Raw genomic sequence first — 16,776 nt, 5'->3', positions numbered from 1 at the left:
AGCACTAGCCCTATAATTACATCACTTGTTATGAAGTTTGATGACACTACAGAACTTTTTCCAATTACATTATGTTTGGTAACATTTCTTCTACCATATCAGACTTTCTTCCTTTCCAATTCTGAGATGTAGGACATATGCTGAGGCCATATGGGAACTATTTTGCTTGATGTATGTTGTGTACATCCAAAGGCACTAAGGAATTAATGGATACAAGAGATGGTTTCAACTGGCTGAAAACAGGATCTTTGTTTCTTAAATGTTTATCTGGTCCTGCAGTTCACCCTTTGGCTGAAATAAATCTTCATTTGTGATGGTCATAATAATTTCAAAAGCCAACCAGCCAATATCAGAGAGGATTCTGAGTTCAGGTGGGGAAAAGCACCAGAGCAGATGAAAACTGAAAACAAAAGATCCTGTTTTCATGCAAATTTGCCTTGCGTACCTTCCAACTGACCTGCATTTTGTACTAGCATCCCATTGGCCCACAAGGATCTTCTGAATTGGCCCCATAAGGTCTTCTCATTTAATAGGCCCACTAAGAAGATGCACTGAGGATGAATTGCTGTTCCTGGGTTTTCAGACAGCTGACTAACCAGCTGAAGCAGTGGATCAGCTGGAGACCTGGAGGTAAGAACTTGTATTTTCTTTTCTAAGAGGAGCATCATTCAGGAAAGGGAGACCTCTTTTAAAGGGGCATTGTCAGGTCAACTCAGGCCCCAAAATTAGGTTTTGTATAAATGTGGTTTTATACAACCTCAGCTCAGCAAAAATGTTTCTATAGCATTTTAATTTAATTTAATGAGAAGGTTTCTTCCTTGTATGTCAGTGTTCCCCTGCAGCACTGCAATAGTGCAAGAGGACTTGACAGCACAACTAATTAGGCAAGAGTGGGCATATTGTCCCTTCCCACCCTGAGAGAAATGCAAATTGGATTTTAAAATTCTTTCTGTGTGAATAACCTAAGATGCAATTTGCAACATAATAAGGAAATATGAGAGGCTTTAAAGTATGCCATTTGTAACCTTGCAGAATTCTCTGGGCCCCAATCCTGCCACTGGGCACAGAGGTCTGCCTGTGCAGATCCAGTTGCAAGATTGGGGCCATAACTACCTTCCCGCCTCCAACCTCTTTTCAGATCTGTGAAATGCAGATCTCTCGCCAAACCTACCCATTAAGGCATCCTGCTCCTCTCACCCCCTCACACCCTCCAGAATAGACTGTGCCAGGAATCAGAGGGGTAGCCGTGTTAGTCTGAATCTGTAAAAAGCAACAGCGGGTCCTGTGGCACCTTTAAGACTAACAGAAGTATTGGGAGCATAAGCTTTCGTGGGTAAAAACCTCACTTCTTCAGATGCAAGCCTTACCCACGAAAGCTTATGCTCCCAATACTTCTGTTAGTCTTAAAGGTGCCACAGGACCCTCTGTTGCTTTGTGCCAGGAATGTAATTCTTTCCTACGGTCAGTACGGGGTGCAGGGAATTCTACCTGATAAAGTAAGACTGTTTCCACACTCATGATATTTAGCGGTTTGCTTTTGAACCTTCTCACTTTATATCTGATTTGACAGAAAATAAGAATGAGGAAAATTTTAGAGAACAGCTAAATATGGAGAAGGGACAAACCAGATTTGCTTTGCCTGGATGACCTGCTCCTGCACTGACCAGAGCAGACAGTACTGTCAGTGGCACAGTGCACATAGTGGGCATCTGATTCCTGATCAGGGACACACACTTCACATACCTACACTAGGGACAGCAAAGGTCACTGACACATTGGACTGACTGTCTGGCAATTCTGTGTGTTTAGACATTTGACAAATGTCCAATGCGTATGGGTCTGCTTTTTTGTTCAAACTTTAAAATCTACCATTTAAAATTCGATGCTTGCATTTGTTGGGGTTAGAGTCTCATTTATATTAAGGCCCATTTATGCTGATGCACTTGAAGGTCCATCTATACAGCCAGAACCATGTAAACAAGATTCTAATCCCCAAAATACATATCTCAGGCAGCACATTTCAGTCCTAAATCACTAGAAATGCAAATGTTAATCCCACTGTACCACATGCTCCAGGTGGGCAGTTCTGTCTGCCAGACTTTTGACAATAATTAGAAATCATGAGTTACTAAAAATAGCAGACCATACTTAGAGGTAGTATTTAAAAAAAAAAAGATAAAAGTTTTCATACCTTCAGTAGCTTTGTTTACAGCTGCTAAGGTACTCAGCACCTTGGAGAAATTTTCTCCGGCATACAGATCGCGTGCATCAAAGAGCTGTAAAAAAGGAACTGTGTCAGTTTAACACGAAACATTTTAGAATCCCAGTCTTACTGGCCCACTCTGGTAAGCAACGACAGTGATTATTAAATGGTCAAAAACCCCTAAGCATCTTTGTGGCATTTCAAATATAGGAAGAGGTTTTGGAGTTGATTTGTTCAGCTTCCTTTTAGCTTAGTGGGGTTAAACTGGCAACAGATGTTGGAAAAAGGTTCATGTACCCATTCAGAGCAGGACGCTATGGACATGAAAGGAAGAACTGTGTGATGGTTGCATGAGGGTCAGATCTTGCTCCCCTTGAAATCATTCAGAGTTTTGTCACTTGTTTGGAGGGAAGGAATGATTTCACTGCCATTTTAGTTATCTAAGCTAATGGGCCCGAGAGTGTAAATACTTTAACAGCAAAGGGGCCAAAACCAGGATGTTCTGCACTTACCACCTGGCATGCAGTACACATTCACAGTTATCCCAGGCAGCAGGCACTCACTATCCAGTGTATAAGACATTCCATTCAAAAGGATTCATTGCTCCAGTTAGCAGGTGGCAAAAATATACATCAATGGGAAGGGTTTTATTTTCATGCCAGTGACCTGTTGGGTTCAGTGATCTTCTGGACCTGGCCTGTTAGAAACCATCATCACCATGGTGATAAAATTCTGCATTGTAAGTGGCATTCACTGTTACACATCGATCCAGTATAACAGATGAGATGCTTTGGGGGTTTTCAAAGCACTCTAGCCACCGTCGCACTCTTTGATATGGGAGAAATTCACCTTAGTGCAGAGGGTCTGTGCAAATCCTTTCAAACCACTTGAGTGGTGTTGAGGAGGTACAAGAAGCCTTGTGTGGGGACACCACCTGCTCATTCAGAGGTATACTTTGTACTGGGGCTAGAGCTATAGTTCTGCAAAACCAATGAGCACGGAAGGCCTTAACCACTGTCCAGTCAGACACTATCCACTGACAGATTCTCCCGGTGCACTAAAAAGTACTTAGTGAAAAGAAGCACAAGATCATTCATTACTTAAAAAATTCACAGAAAGAGGGGTTAATCTTTAATGGGGCCCTTTTTCATTTCCTACGTATAGTTCCTCATGCACGTTTACCAAATTCCTAATAAAGTCAGAAGTAAAAAGTGCCTTTGCCCTCCCCCGAATCCAAGTTTCTATATTCTCTCTCTCTAGGAGTATGTGCCACACACATCGCAGAGCATCTGAGCAGTAGGCATTACACAGTAGGTGAGGAAGACAATAACATGCAGTTCTCGGTTTTAAAAATCTATATAACCACTTGGATCCTTGCAGTCAGGCATTCTAGGAAAATATCATCTGCAAGAAGAGGTATTAAAACCACCCCTGCTAAAACTCTAATACGCAGAAGCAGAAGCCTCCCCATTTAGAGTTGTATGAAAGAGTGTGTTAAACTTAGTAGCTCCCTTTTCAAATGACACTACTCCAAACTACCCAGACTTATCCCTTTGATACTTCTATAACTCTGTAAGATTGAAGGAAGTTTCCACATATATGGGGGATACTCTAAGCAGATCTTCTAATGCGTGTGCTGAATCTATTCTTGGGTTTGTTTCTGTAAGACTCCCACAGGAGTGGGCCATACACAACCCACTGGTGTCTGAAGTAGTTTTTCTGCAGTAGTTGCTACTTGAGCAAGGGTTTCAGCTTTAAATAGCAACATTAGTTCCTCCCTCAAAAGCCAGGCTAAAAGAGCTCATGAGTACAGTGACCCCATTGGCAGTGACTAGAGTATGTGATATCACATTAACGCGGCTTCATTCTGCCAAGCTGAAGATGAAAGTAAACTCTGGGATTGCAATGTTTGCCTATGTTTTCTCTGCTGTGTCATTTTCTGGGTCATGTCCTTTTCTTTCCACTTCAGCAGTCAAGGAAAACAAGCCCAGACTTGCAACGGTGGCATCAGTATTTTTTTTAAAGGAGTGATTGAGAAAAATGCTTCAAGAAAGCAGTGATCTCTCCAGACCCAGAATGAATGGGTGCGCTCATCTTCATTAGACTTATCCTCTGTGTGTGCGCGCACACATGTGCAAAAGGGATGGTGATGGAAGGAAAGAAAACAACTTTTAGGTTTATCTACATGGGGGAAATTGACCAGAATAGCTCTCTGAAATAACAGTGTCCACCTAGGGAATTATTCTGAAATAACTACTGCACTTTAAATTCACTCCATACCTTATTCCAGAATAATTTTCCGTGTAGACAAGCCCTTACTTGTAAGATATAAACTCTTCTCGTTCTGTTTCTCCTGTCCCTAATTTTGTTCTCTTAATTAAAGATGAGCTGCAAATCCAAAAGGAGAAGTGTGTGTGGCACTTTCTACCAATACTTTACGATAGTAAAAGACAAGAGGCCAGCTCCTCAGCTGGTGTAAATCAGTGAAGCTTCACTGAAGTCAACAGACTGACGCCAATTTACCCAAACTGAGTCATGGTGTTTTTCCTACATTAGAAATAACAGATCCTGGCTTCCTCCTATGGAAACATGTGGCCGCACTGGTGACATCATATTAGGATAAAATCAATTGCAGCTTTCCCAGTCCTCAACTGTAAGGAGGAGAGAGGAAGTGGATCGAGGTGGGAGCTTGGAGGGAGATTAGAAGAGTAGCAATCCTTTCCTGTGGATCCAGGTGCTAAAGGAGCAATCAAAGAAGACAAGGCCGTTGCAGAGAAGCTAAATGAATTCTTTGCATCAGTCTTCACTGTGAGGGAGATTCCCACGAGCCATTCTTCTTAGGTGACAAATCTGAGGGGAACTATCTCAGATTGAGGTGTCAGTGGAAGAGGTTTTGGAACAAATAAATAAATTAAACAGTAATAAGTCACCAAGACCAGATGGTATTCACCCAAGAGTTCTGAAGGAACTCAAATATGAAATTGTAGAACTACTAACTGTGGTATGTAACCTATTATTTAAATCAGCCTCTGGGGGGGAGGGATAGCTCAGTGGTTTGAGCATTGGCCTGCTAAACCCAGGGTTGTGAGTTCAATCCTTGAGGGGGCCACTTGGGGATCTGGGGCAAAATCAGTACTTGGTCCTGCTAGTGAAGGCAGGGGGCTGGACTCAATGACCTTTCAAGGTCCCTTCCAGTTCTAGGAGATGGGATATCTCCTTTAATTTATTATTATTTATTTATTAATTTATTTATTTATTATTTATTATTATCACATCACTGGCAGAGAGCTAATGAAATGCTGATTTTTGTAAAAAGGCTCCAAGGGCTATCCTGACAATTGCAGGCCAATAAGTCTAACTTCAGTACCAGGCAAATTGGTTGAAACTATAGTAAAGAACAGAATGATCAGACATATAGATGAACATGATATGTTGGGGAAGAGGCAACATGGTTTTTGTAAAGGGAACTCATGCCTCACTAATTTTTAAGGAGGTCAACAAACATGTGGACAAGGGTGATTCAGTGGATATAGTGTACTTGAATTTTGAGAATGCTTAATAGCCTCTGGTGAGGCTATTAAGCAAAGTAGACAGTCATGGGATAAGAGGAAAGGTCCTTTAATGGATCAGTAACTGGTTAAAATACAGAAAACAAAGGTAGGAATAAATGGCCAGTTCTCAGAATGGAAAGCGGTAAATAGCAGAGTCCCCCAAGGATCGATACTGGGATCAGTGCTGTTCAACATACTCATAAATGATCTGGGGAAAGGGGTGAACAGTGAGGTGACAAAGTTTGCAGATGATACAAAATTACTCAAGATAGTTTATTTCAAAGCAAACTGCAAAGAGTTACAAAGGAGTCTCACAAAACTAGGTGACTGGGCAACAAAATGGCAGATGAAATTCAGATGATAAATGCAAAGTAATGTACACTGGAAAACATAATTCCAACTATGCAATCAAAATGATATAGTCTAACTTAGCTGTTACCATTCAAGAAAGAAATCTTGGAGTCATTGTGGATAGTTCTCTGAAAACATCCACTCAACGTGCAGCAGCAGTCAAAAAACCTAACAGACTGTTAGGAACCATTAGGAAAGGAATAGGTAATAAGACAGTAAATATCATAATGCCACTATATAAAACCATGGTATACCCACACCTTGAATACTGTGTATAGGTCTGGTCGCTTCACCTAAAAAAGATATGTTAGAATTGGAAAGGATATACAGAAAAGGGGAACAAAAATAATTAAGGGATGGAATAGCTTCCATATGAGGAGAGATTAAAGAGACTAGAACTGTTCAGGTGAGAGAAGAGATGACTGGGGGGGTTATGATAGAGTCTACAAAATCATGAATGGTGTGGTGACAGTGAATTATGAAGTGTTATTTACCTCTTCACATACCCAAGAACCAGGGGTCACCCACTGAAATGTATAGATACCAGATTTAAAACAAACAGAAGGAAGTACTTCTTCACACAACACACAGCCAACCTGTGGAACATGTTGCCAAGGGATGCTGTGAAGGCCAATATATAAGTGCATTCAAAAAAGAATTAGATAAATTCATGGAGGATAGGCTCATCAGTGGCAATTAGCCAACATGGTCAGGGACACAATCCCATGCTCTGGGTGTCCCTAAACCTCTGACTGCCAGAAGCTGGGACTGGATGACAGGGGATGGATCCCTTGATAAATTGCCTTGTTCTGTTCATTCCCTCTGAAGCATCTGGCACTGGGCACTATCAGGTGACAGGATACTGAGGTAGACGGGCCATTGTCTGACCCAGAATGGCCATTTTTAATTTCTTAAGGTCTGCAGAAGGGAGAGACATTCCACTCATATTCTATGAGAGCTGTAGGTACTCAGCACCTCTGAAAATCAGGCCCTAACATATTTAGCAAGTCACTAACTGAGAACAAACCTAGGGATGTGTGTGAAAGTTTTGGAATATCTGGTTTTATTATAAACCCAGTATGTGAATGAGGTTCACCAAGGGTTAAGACCCTTTTAACAAACTGGAAATGAAGTAGGGCTTTGGATGAAAGAAGGCAGATTTGCATGGTTCTAACACGAAACCAGCAAAACTCAGACCGTTAGCACAAGCCCAAAACTCAAAGTGAAACAGACAGCAAGGATATAGACCCATGTGACCAAAACAGAACAAAGGTTTGTGAACTAAGACAGCTGTAGTCCCACCTGCTGCTCTAACTACTAGGCAGTCAGTCCTTTTTGGCAATTAGGACCCTAATCCTGCTTCCACTGAAATGAATGAGAGTTTTGCCATGGATTTCAGTGAGAGCAGGAACAGGTCCAAACGTCTATATCTGTGAAAATATTATATCCGCATATTATACCAAATTATATCTGTGAAAACCAGCAAAATTGAGATTTGCCAGAACAGTGGGGAATGTTTTTATCAGCACTATCCAGTCCTTGCTCTAATGAAGAGAATTTCCTCCAGGAAGATTCTGCACAGCATAAAATAGCTGGTCCCACAATTTTAGCAGCACTACCTTGGTCACACCTCCACCTTTCCTAACACCCTAGGTACCAGCCAGTCCTTCTGCACTGTACCACTCTTGTGCATGGCACCTTCTCCCCATAAAGAGCAAATCCCCCTTTTTCCAACTCGACCACCATAAATGTGTCTCATGCAACTTGTGCCGGTCCTGAGACATTTGGGACCCTGGTATTTCTTGTTTGCTCGGACCCCACCCCCTCCTATTTCACCCATTACCCATCACCCAGAGCTGAGCTCAGGGCTCCGGTACAATTGTTTCTGCTCCCCACCAGCCTTAGGCTGGTGGGGAGCAGAAACAATTGTACCGGAGCCCTGAGCCTTGGTTGCATCCTCTCTCCAAACGTAAATAGCACCGAACATTAAAATATGTAGACAGCAGCTTCAGTCAGCACGGGGCACGGACTGCCCTAGTTCTGCGTGCACTAAGCACATCGGGGGAAGCGGGGCACCAGTGGTGAGTTATTTTACCGGCTGCCACGGACGGTCAGAGAAGGGTTTGCAATGCCAGGCGCCGAGCAGAGGACTTGGTGGTGGAGGCGGACACTGAATTAACGTGCGGCCGTGCTGCGGGCTGCAGAGAGGAGACTGCTGTGGGGAGGGGGCTCTCCATGGGGGGACGGGACACTTCCCCCGTGCCCTAGCCCCGAGCAGTGCGGGCACCAGACACCAGCTGCGGGGCAGAGGAAGAGGGGGCAGCCGGCGCTCAGCAGAAGGGCGCGGGGGGGACCAGGGCCCAGGGCAGGGGGCACCAGGCACTCAGCACAGGGGGCCGGGCAGACAGCGCAGGGCACGGAGGGGCTGCCTAGGGGCACCCAGGGCAGGACTGGGGAGGGAGCGGCGCGGGGGCAGCGGGCACTCACGGCAGGAGCGGGCACTCAGTCTCCACGCGGCGCAGGGCGGCGTGGTGGCCACCCCCGGGGCATGACAGCGGCCCCCGGTCCCCCGGGGTCTGTCCGCGGCGGAGGCGGCGCTGCTGGGTGCGGAAGGCGGCTGCTAGCTCTGACCCGGAGCCGGATCGCGGCGCTAGGAAGGGGAAGTGACAGGGAGCGCCTCCCCCCAGCGCGCACGCTGCGCCCGGGTCCGGGGAGCGCACGGCCCAGGGCGAGCAGCGGCTGCCCCCTTCCCTGGCGCGCTACCAGCGATTCCCAGCGCACAGAGCTGCTCCCCCGCACTGCAGCCCCAGCCGGGCTGGCGCACACTCAGCGCCCGGAGATGCCTAGTGCCCAGTGCATCTCTCGCCAAAGCGAGTGTATCCAGCTTGCAGCCTCACCAAACGCTCGGTGCATCGGGTAGCAGCGTCTCATACCAGCCCGGCGCTGAAGGCAGCTCTGGGGACAGGTTAAATACGGGAGAAACTCAGTTTCCCCTCTGCCAAAGTAAAAGGAGCTCCCTCGCTTCGCCCTGGCTGGGGAACGGGGCAAGCGCTCTGGCGGGTGCAGTAGGAGCTCACCCATCCTGTTTCCATCTATTTTAATCACTACCTCTAAAATATTGTCATCCCTCTGCCCAATAGTAGCCTATGTCAAGGCTTTGCAGGTTGTTTCTCTGGGGATGGAGAAGTCTGTGGCATAGAGACAAAGTATTTTCTTAGTGTAACTTGTTTTATTTACACGATATGCATCAGTCCTGGAACAAAGGTAGTCACAAAATCAACCAGAACTCTGAAGCCTTTCTTTCGGGATTCTCCACCCAAACGCCAGCGCACGGTTTCCAGGGAGCAGCTCTACCCCAAGAGAACCAGCTCTCCTACTGCTTGCTACAGCTTCCTCAAATAGAAACCCACCAAACTAACACTGCAGCTTTTCCATAGCCAGACAACAGTGCTCCTGCGGTAGGAAAAAGAACTTGTCAGACTATATGCAACAGCACAGGCTGGTGGCTCCCACTATCACAATACCTTAAGAAGAAAAATTAGTAGTAATTTCCAACAGAACTGTCAAAATATCAAGAGAAGGTGATAGAAACCAATATGGATCTGATATCCAGGTGGGATAGAGGCAGAAAAAATCCAATAAAAGCCCCATATCAAGAGAACAAAGGCAAAGAGTCAACAAACAGTTAAAATGAAAGCATCAGCTTATCTAAACTTTTTAAAAATAGAGACAAATTGCTATGCAGGGCTTTGTGAAAGTCACAATTTAATCAAGGAAGTGACATTTTGAAAAATAAAATGTCATTGCCACAAGATAGCAAATTCAAAGCCTCCTGGCTCTTTGTGTCCATATGTTCAATTACAACCCTGCTTCCATGAAGTGTGAAATTCCCAGTACACTTCAGCAAAGTATTTGGCTGCATTTTGGAAAGGAAATCATAGAATCTTAGGATTGGAAGAGACCTCAGGAGGTCATCTAGTCCAATCCCCTGCTCAAAGCAGGACCAACACCAACTAAATCATCCTCAGTCCAATACTTCCATGAGCCATGAGATCTAATATAAAAAAACAATTTTGGCCCCAATGCTGCTACACACTTCTGTACATGTTTTACTTTAAGACGATGTGTAGTCCCACTGAAGTCAATGAGTAACTCATATGCTTAAAGTTAAGCACATGCAAAAGTGTTTACAGGATCAGGGTCTTAGAACCTGCAGCCCAGATTTCCAACTGCTCAGAACTGCAACATTGAAGTTCCATACTCTACTATCCAAATATTGACTCTTGACTATATTATTTAATCCAAACATCTGATTAATTTTGCAGGTACCTGGCTTGGTTCAGAAATCCAGCCATTTGCAGGAACTATTTTCTCACACCAATAACCATTTTACCTTGCTAAATAAAGTTCTCCTTCTTGTTAAAATAAACAAACATCCAGTCAAATTCAGCCCTCACATATGTGTGCATGCTAGGAGTTGCATGTAAGCATGTGAAGGTAAACTTTAATAATCTACTGGAGAGGAAGGATGGCCCAGTGGCTAGGGTGCGAATTTGGGATTCAGGAGAGACAAATTCAATTCCTTGCTCCATGGCAGATGCCCTGCATGACCATGGGCAAGTCACTCAGTCTCTGGGCCTCAGTTCCCTGTCCCTACAATGAGGATAATAGCATTGCCCCTCACACAGGGCTGGTGTGAGGATAAATACATTAAAGCTTGTGAGGAACTCAAAGAATATGGTAATAGTAGATACCAAAAATAGATGTTGCTGTTGATTCTCCACCTGAATAAACTTATCCTTGATTTGCTTGTGGTGTCACTATTGCTGTGGAAACTGATGTGAAGTCACCAACAAAATGTTATGACATGAGGTAGAAAGAAAGTGCAGAAGCTGATGACCTCAAAAGGAACAGTATTTCAGGAGATGGGTTTGCTTAAGGGAATGGAGATGGGAAAAGGGATGAGACACTTTTTATCACTTGGTCCAGTTTGGACTTTTCAGTGTGTCCTTAACCATGTGAGTATATAGTATCTGGTGAGTCTGTGCAGGAGCTTTCTCCTTGTTTGTATGCCATGGCATCCTAAAAATGCAAAAAAAATTGTCCTTTCTACTGCACCTCAAATTGCACCCAATCTCATCACACATCTTTTGGTCCCACTGTAAGTGGTTGTTACACAGCCCTGCCTCACATCTGAATCATGGTGGATGGGGAAAGAGTTTACACTTTTGAACTCAGATAAAGTCAATAGTGACTGTAAGTCATGACCACCCGATGGCTCTCCAGTGATCTGTGAAGGACAGTTGGGTCTGAGTCCGGTTCATGGAGGTTAGGTTCAGGTGTTACTCCACAAGAGACTACCAGTGTAATTCACACCAAGCAGTCCCAACAGAGAAAATAAGGAATGTGCCAATACCTTCTCGCTCCCTAGAAATGGTCCTTTCAGAACAAGCCTGGGGTATGTTGAGGTGGGAGTTTATTGTGAATTATGTAATACCAGATGGCATACAACACCCTGTCTTTTTTTTTTTTTTCTTTCCTTCCTTCCTCTTTTTAATTCTCTTCAGTCAGCCTACCTTTCAGTCAGGTAAGCTCAGGTTTTCCCAATGTCTTACCTGAATTTCTCTCTTCTTCCTTCTCTCCATCTCTTCTCTGTATTTTGTATCCTAGGCTTGCTGTTTCCCTCATGCCTGAGGGAGTCTGAGCTTTCCCTGGGGAGAGCAAACCCTCCCTACATCGCACCAAGTTCATTCATTCCATCTCCCTCCCCATCTCTCCCCACTGAATACAGCTGGCTGAAATTCTTCCAATTTAGACATAATATTGAAATTGGGAAAAAATGGGGGAAATGATTTTTTTTTGCTAAATTACCATTTTTTGACTAACTATAGTGCTAGTTTACATTTTTCAATTTTTGAAGTAAGTGCCAATTCTCCTATTGGCCTCAGAGACAATACTTTCCATAAGTAAAATTCAGCAGCGGTACCTGAGTGAGTAAGGCTTTGCAGTATCTGACCCGCTTTGTGCTAAGGAAAAGCAAAATTCCTGTTTTCAGAGTTGTTTTTACAGTATGACTGTTTCTGGTATTTCTGATAATTATGTGAAAACCAAGAAATTGTTTGTTTAAATAATGGCTTTTTATTAATGCCATGTGCTTCAATTAATATACAGACTAGCCACCAGTCCAGTGATTTGGGCACTCATCTGGGATGTAGGCAACCCTGGTTCAAGTGCCTACTCTGCCTGATTTGGAGTAATTCTTCCACATCCCAGGTGAGTGCACTTGGATATTCTGGTGTGGGTCTCTCGTTCTCCCTCATTTTGACCAGAAATTCCATCCTGGACCCGAAAAGCCTTCCAGAAGAAAGTTTGGTCTAAACTGACATGTTTCCACAAATCAGCATTTTCTGACAAACAAAGTTGTGTCAAAAAATTCTCAACCAGCTCTACTTATTTCCCTTGAAAACAGTATTTTTTCCCTCACACTCATCATTAGCACTCTAAAGAAGTTAATGCCAAATTTTCAAATAAATTTCCATAGTAAGATGTCATTGTAACTGTGTGAAATAAGAGGGGTCTTTTTTTAAAAAAAGGATGTTTTAAATCTACTCAAGGGATGCCACATGACCAATCTGAAAGAACACAGCAAAATTAGCTGAACTTCTATTTTTAAGAATCAGCACAGTCATTTAGGCCCTGATCCCACAACCTGTTGTGTGTGGGCACACCCTTCCACTCACATCGGGGTTAGGCTTGAGCACAGGAATCAGCTTGCACTCACTGGGACCATATAAAAGGCCCATTCTGCAACCCCTACTCATTTAAACAGATGATATTTTTGTAAGTAATTCCTTTGATTTCATTGACTTTGTGTGTGTGAGTAAAGGCTACATCTATACAAGTATGTTTTGCAGAATCAGGCCCAATATTTGTAAAGCATTTTAGGATCCTGTTGTAATAACTGGGGTCTATCAAGCCTACCCCAATGGTAAGTTTAGCTGTTGGAAAGTAGGTGAAAGTTTATGAAAGGTTCCAACACTTTCTTCCCCACTAAGGATTGCCTGACAAAACAAGACTAACGTGTGCTCTATGTGAAAAGGGGATTTAGATAGGTTCTGATTAAGTTTGTTCTGTTAACCAGTCAATTTGAATTCTAAAACGTCGTCTTCTGATTCTTTTTTCTCCTGTGTATCCTGATCAATAAATGTCTAGACTTTGGCATGAATTTTCTAGTATGTTTGCCATGGGATTAAGTCGGCCAAGGTCTCTGTACTCAAAATCTGAAGTCTTATTTAACCGTTTAATGTTGTGCAGAGACAGGGTCATGCTAATACCTTTGACTCCCTGGAACCATTTATTCTATCACAATTAACACAACAACCCTTTGTGAGGAAAGACCTTGGATAAATGTAAAGTAGCCTTAATATTACTACAACATAAAGCCAATTCAAGCAGGGCTGAGGATTGCATGAACTTTTCTTTAGTACCAAAAAATCTTCAACAGGCTCAAACTGCTCAGCTCTCTCTAGAAAGAATGTTATTTTTAGTATATGTTCCTATTTCAACATTTAGTTTCATCTCAAAGACTTGAAAGGTAGTCTGTTCAATTCTGAGACACCGTTTTACATTTGCAAAATCTCTCTGAATCCCTGTCCCGAATATTAAGGAATCCAGACTCATGTATTTTACTAAAACAAGAGATTATCAATAATGATCCACTTAATTTCCTGCTACATGGTCTCATTTAGGAACATTCACAAGGGAAACAGATTAGCAGAATAATAATTTTTAAAGGTGTAATGGAGATAAGTGGAATAACTTACCTCCACTTTAAGTGCGGCACAGCCTTTTAAGAACTCCTGAATGTTACTGATGCAATCTGCTTCATTTTTGGGCTCCAGACAATACTAAAGAAACAAAACCCAGACATGATTATTGTATTACCATCAGGCTAGTCTCTGCTCAGCAGGTTTGCATGGATATTTGACATGTGCATCTTATTCTGAATTAGGGAAGCTTTTTAGGGGGAGGCATGGGGGTGGTTGGCAAGCTGTTGAACCAGGAAGAGCCACTGGAGGAAGTGATGCATAAATCTAAATGGTCGGCATATTGTTTTGAATGTCAGCATATGACACTGCCCTAAGTGATACTGAGAAGCTTGACCTTTACCAGTACACTGCCCAAAACCACCACTACATACATAAATGGAGATCTATATCCAGCTAGCTCAGGTTATTTGTTTAAAGGCTCCTGTTTTATAGGATGGGGAGGAATCTGTTTTTTCTATCATTTTACTGACAGCCTGTCCTCTGTGTTGCCATTTCCTATCTCCCATCAAGCTCCTTCCGCTTTTCTGTTTGCAATTACTTATTGCTGATTTGAACTGTCTGCCTACGTACCAAGTAAAACTATAACACGATGTACTGATTTGGTTTAGCAGCTTCAAAACATTGCAATTGCATTGGCCAGACCAAATACAAACTGGCACCGATGAAAGGTACTTTTATTCCTAGATGAGTCCCTTCTCTATCTTATTATTTTTCCTGATTAGCAAGATATTAGTACATTCTTTATGGAATTGTCTTTAAAATTCAAGCATTATATTTACAAGTCATAGATACATTATCTAAAACTTGAAGATATGACCTCTGGTTGAGTAAATAAATATTTCTACTTCAAGTAGAAGAGCATGCATGAAAGTCATGCCAGGACTTACACCAGGCATGCATACTTCAGCCAATTCCAATTGTAAATGCAAACAATATGCTTTTGATTGATTGTTTCTTGTTGCTGACAAAATTTCTCTAAGAGATTACGAATTTTTAAAAAGCTACAATCCAAATTTATATTTTATTATATCCAACTAACAATACAGTATCTGACACAAGATAAAATACTGAAGTCTCTCTGAACCACAGATGACATCTTTCCTTTCTTCCCTCCTCTAAAAAAGTCATTAGAAACAGTGCCTGCTGGTAAAATATCGTGCTCTGGTTTCTCAGAGTATGAGAGACGTGCAGCACAGCGTGGCAAGATGCTCCTGCCATAGTGACTACCAAAATACACTTAAGAAATTACCTTTTCCACATGTCCTGGAAGAAGCCGATTAACCAATTTGCAAAGTACTACTCCATCTTTCAGAGAAGCTTTCAGGAACTGCTCTGGATCACCTATCATCTTTTTGGGGGAATTTAAAACTCCTAATGAAATAAGCCATGTCACAATTCGCTCTTCTGGATTCATCGTTAAGAATTCTGCCTTCACTGCAGAAGTTTAGTGCAGCTACGAGCTCTAACCCACATCCGTGATTGCATCTTCCTGCCTCTTTTAGTGACTGCAGAAAGTTTGAAACAACCTTTAATTCTGCATTGAAAGCCTCTGAACGTGTGATTTTTAAAAAAAACAGAAGCTCTGCTCATTCTAAATGAAGAAACAAGTCTGTGGCTGTATAAATGGTTTCAGGTCCTTTATTATTGTGTTTAAATATGGTGAAAGTAAGTAGAACTTTTGTATTGAACGGTTGCTTGTAAATAAAAATGAATATCCTCTCTGTGTTTAGATATTTATATCAGACCCATCGGTATCTTATCTGAGTACTTTATCCTAATATAGGGGAGCAATCCTGCAAGATCTTAAGGATGTAATTACCCTTGTGTACAGTCCCACTGAAGTCAATAGCAATACATGTGAGTAAAGTTATGCATACGTTTTAAGTGTTTGCAAGTGTGCACAGAATCAGGACTGCAGTCAACAATTAAGAGCTTGGAAATTTAATTGAAAAAATCAATAAAGCATTTTGAAATAATTTTGTTTAATTTGTGTCAATTTTTACAAATCTTACATAGTGTTTACAGAACACATTGAATTTTTCCATTTTCAAAATCTTAAATATTTTTAAAAATGAGTTTTTCAGGCAGTTTAGCCACATGGTGAGATTTCTTCTGTCCCCACCCCCCCCACACACACACCCCTTGTTAAAAATATCACTGTTGAAGTTATTTTGAGCACAGAAAAAATGATAAATGAACATTTTAGATTAAAATATTGATAAGAACATGAAGTTTCACAAAACAACATAGAAGCTAGCACATTTTCCACTGGAAACAAAAGTTTAAACTATTTTCAACAAGTTCTCCTCAGAACACACCATTCTAAAACACATATGAACTACTCCACTCTACTCTGGAAAGTAGAAAGAAAAACTGGCTGCTGCAGTGTGCATAAAGAACTCACGAGACAGATCTAGGAGAAAGTAAAGTCCATTCATTCTATTAGCGTGGGACCTTGTAGTAATTTAGAACAGGGCAGCTATCCTTTCTTCTGTTCTCTTCATAGTTGTTTCCTTGAGAGCTTGCACCAGCAGAGCCAGAACCCACATCCTATCTAGTAACAAGTTCATGGTTCAAAATGACAGAGGGAATCTGGCTCATCAAGGAAAAGTCAGTTACAAATGGTCATCTGGATACCTGTAGCTATCTTCTTCAAAACAGTAATTGACAGCTCAGCTGGGGAGAAACACTCAGCAGGAATAAGCTTTATTTGAAAATAAAGTTTTAATTACTAATTGGCAGTTTGAGGCCTACTACTACAGGTGCCATTTTCAGGGAAAGTGTGATCTGATTTGAACCACTAAGGTCCACATGCAAAAATGTGCATGCAGTTACCCAAGCA

At 42.3% G+C, this 16,776-nt stretch overlaps 1 protein-coding gene across 14 annotated transcripts in view; it reads right to left on the bottom strand.

The window, feature by feature from the left end:
• The window catches only part of ARHGEF6 (Rac/Cdc42 guanine nucleotide exchange factor 6), a 58,050-nt gene extending 42,562 nt beyond the window's left edge, over positions 1-15,488 (bottom strand). For 11 of the 14 annotated variants that reach the window (XM_042851134.2, XM_024099833.3, XM_065557327.1 and 8 more), the window contains exons 1-3: positions 15,184-15,488; positions 13,929-14,012; positions 2,192-2,276 (exon numbers count right to left, since the gene is read on the bottom strand). In XM_042851134.2, the coding sequence (XP_042707068.2) occupies positions 2,192-2,276; positions 13,929-14,012; positions 15,184-15,348 (334 nt within the window). In that variant the 5' untranslated portion in view covers positions 15,349-15,488. Of the gene's footprint in view, positions 1-2,191; positions 2,277-8,592; positions 8,800-13,928; positions 14,013-15,183 lie in introns of those variants that run through there. The other 3 variants (XM_065557330.1, XM_042851139.2, XM_042851140.2) reach the window with 3 other exon arrangements.
• Between the last annotated feature and the right edge of the window lie 1,288 nt (positions 15,489-16,776).

Source organism: Chrysemys picta, chromosome 9 (assembly GCF_011386835.1).
Source record: "Chrysemys picta bellii isolate R12L10 chromosome 9, ASM1138683v2, whole genome shotgun sequence".
Taxonomy (NCBI): domain Eukaryota; kingdom Metazoa; phylum Chordata; order Testudines; family Emydidae; genus Chrysemys; species Chrysemys picta.
Note: the sequence above shows the minus strand (reverse complement) of the source record. Positions and strands in the feature narration are given on the sequence as shown.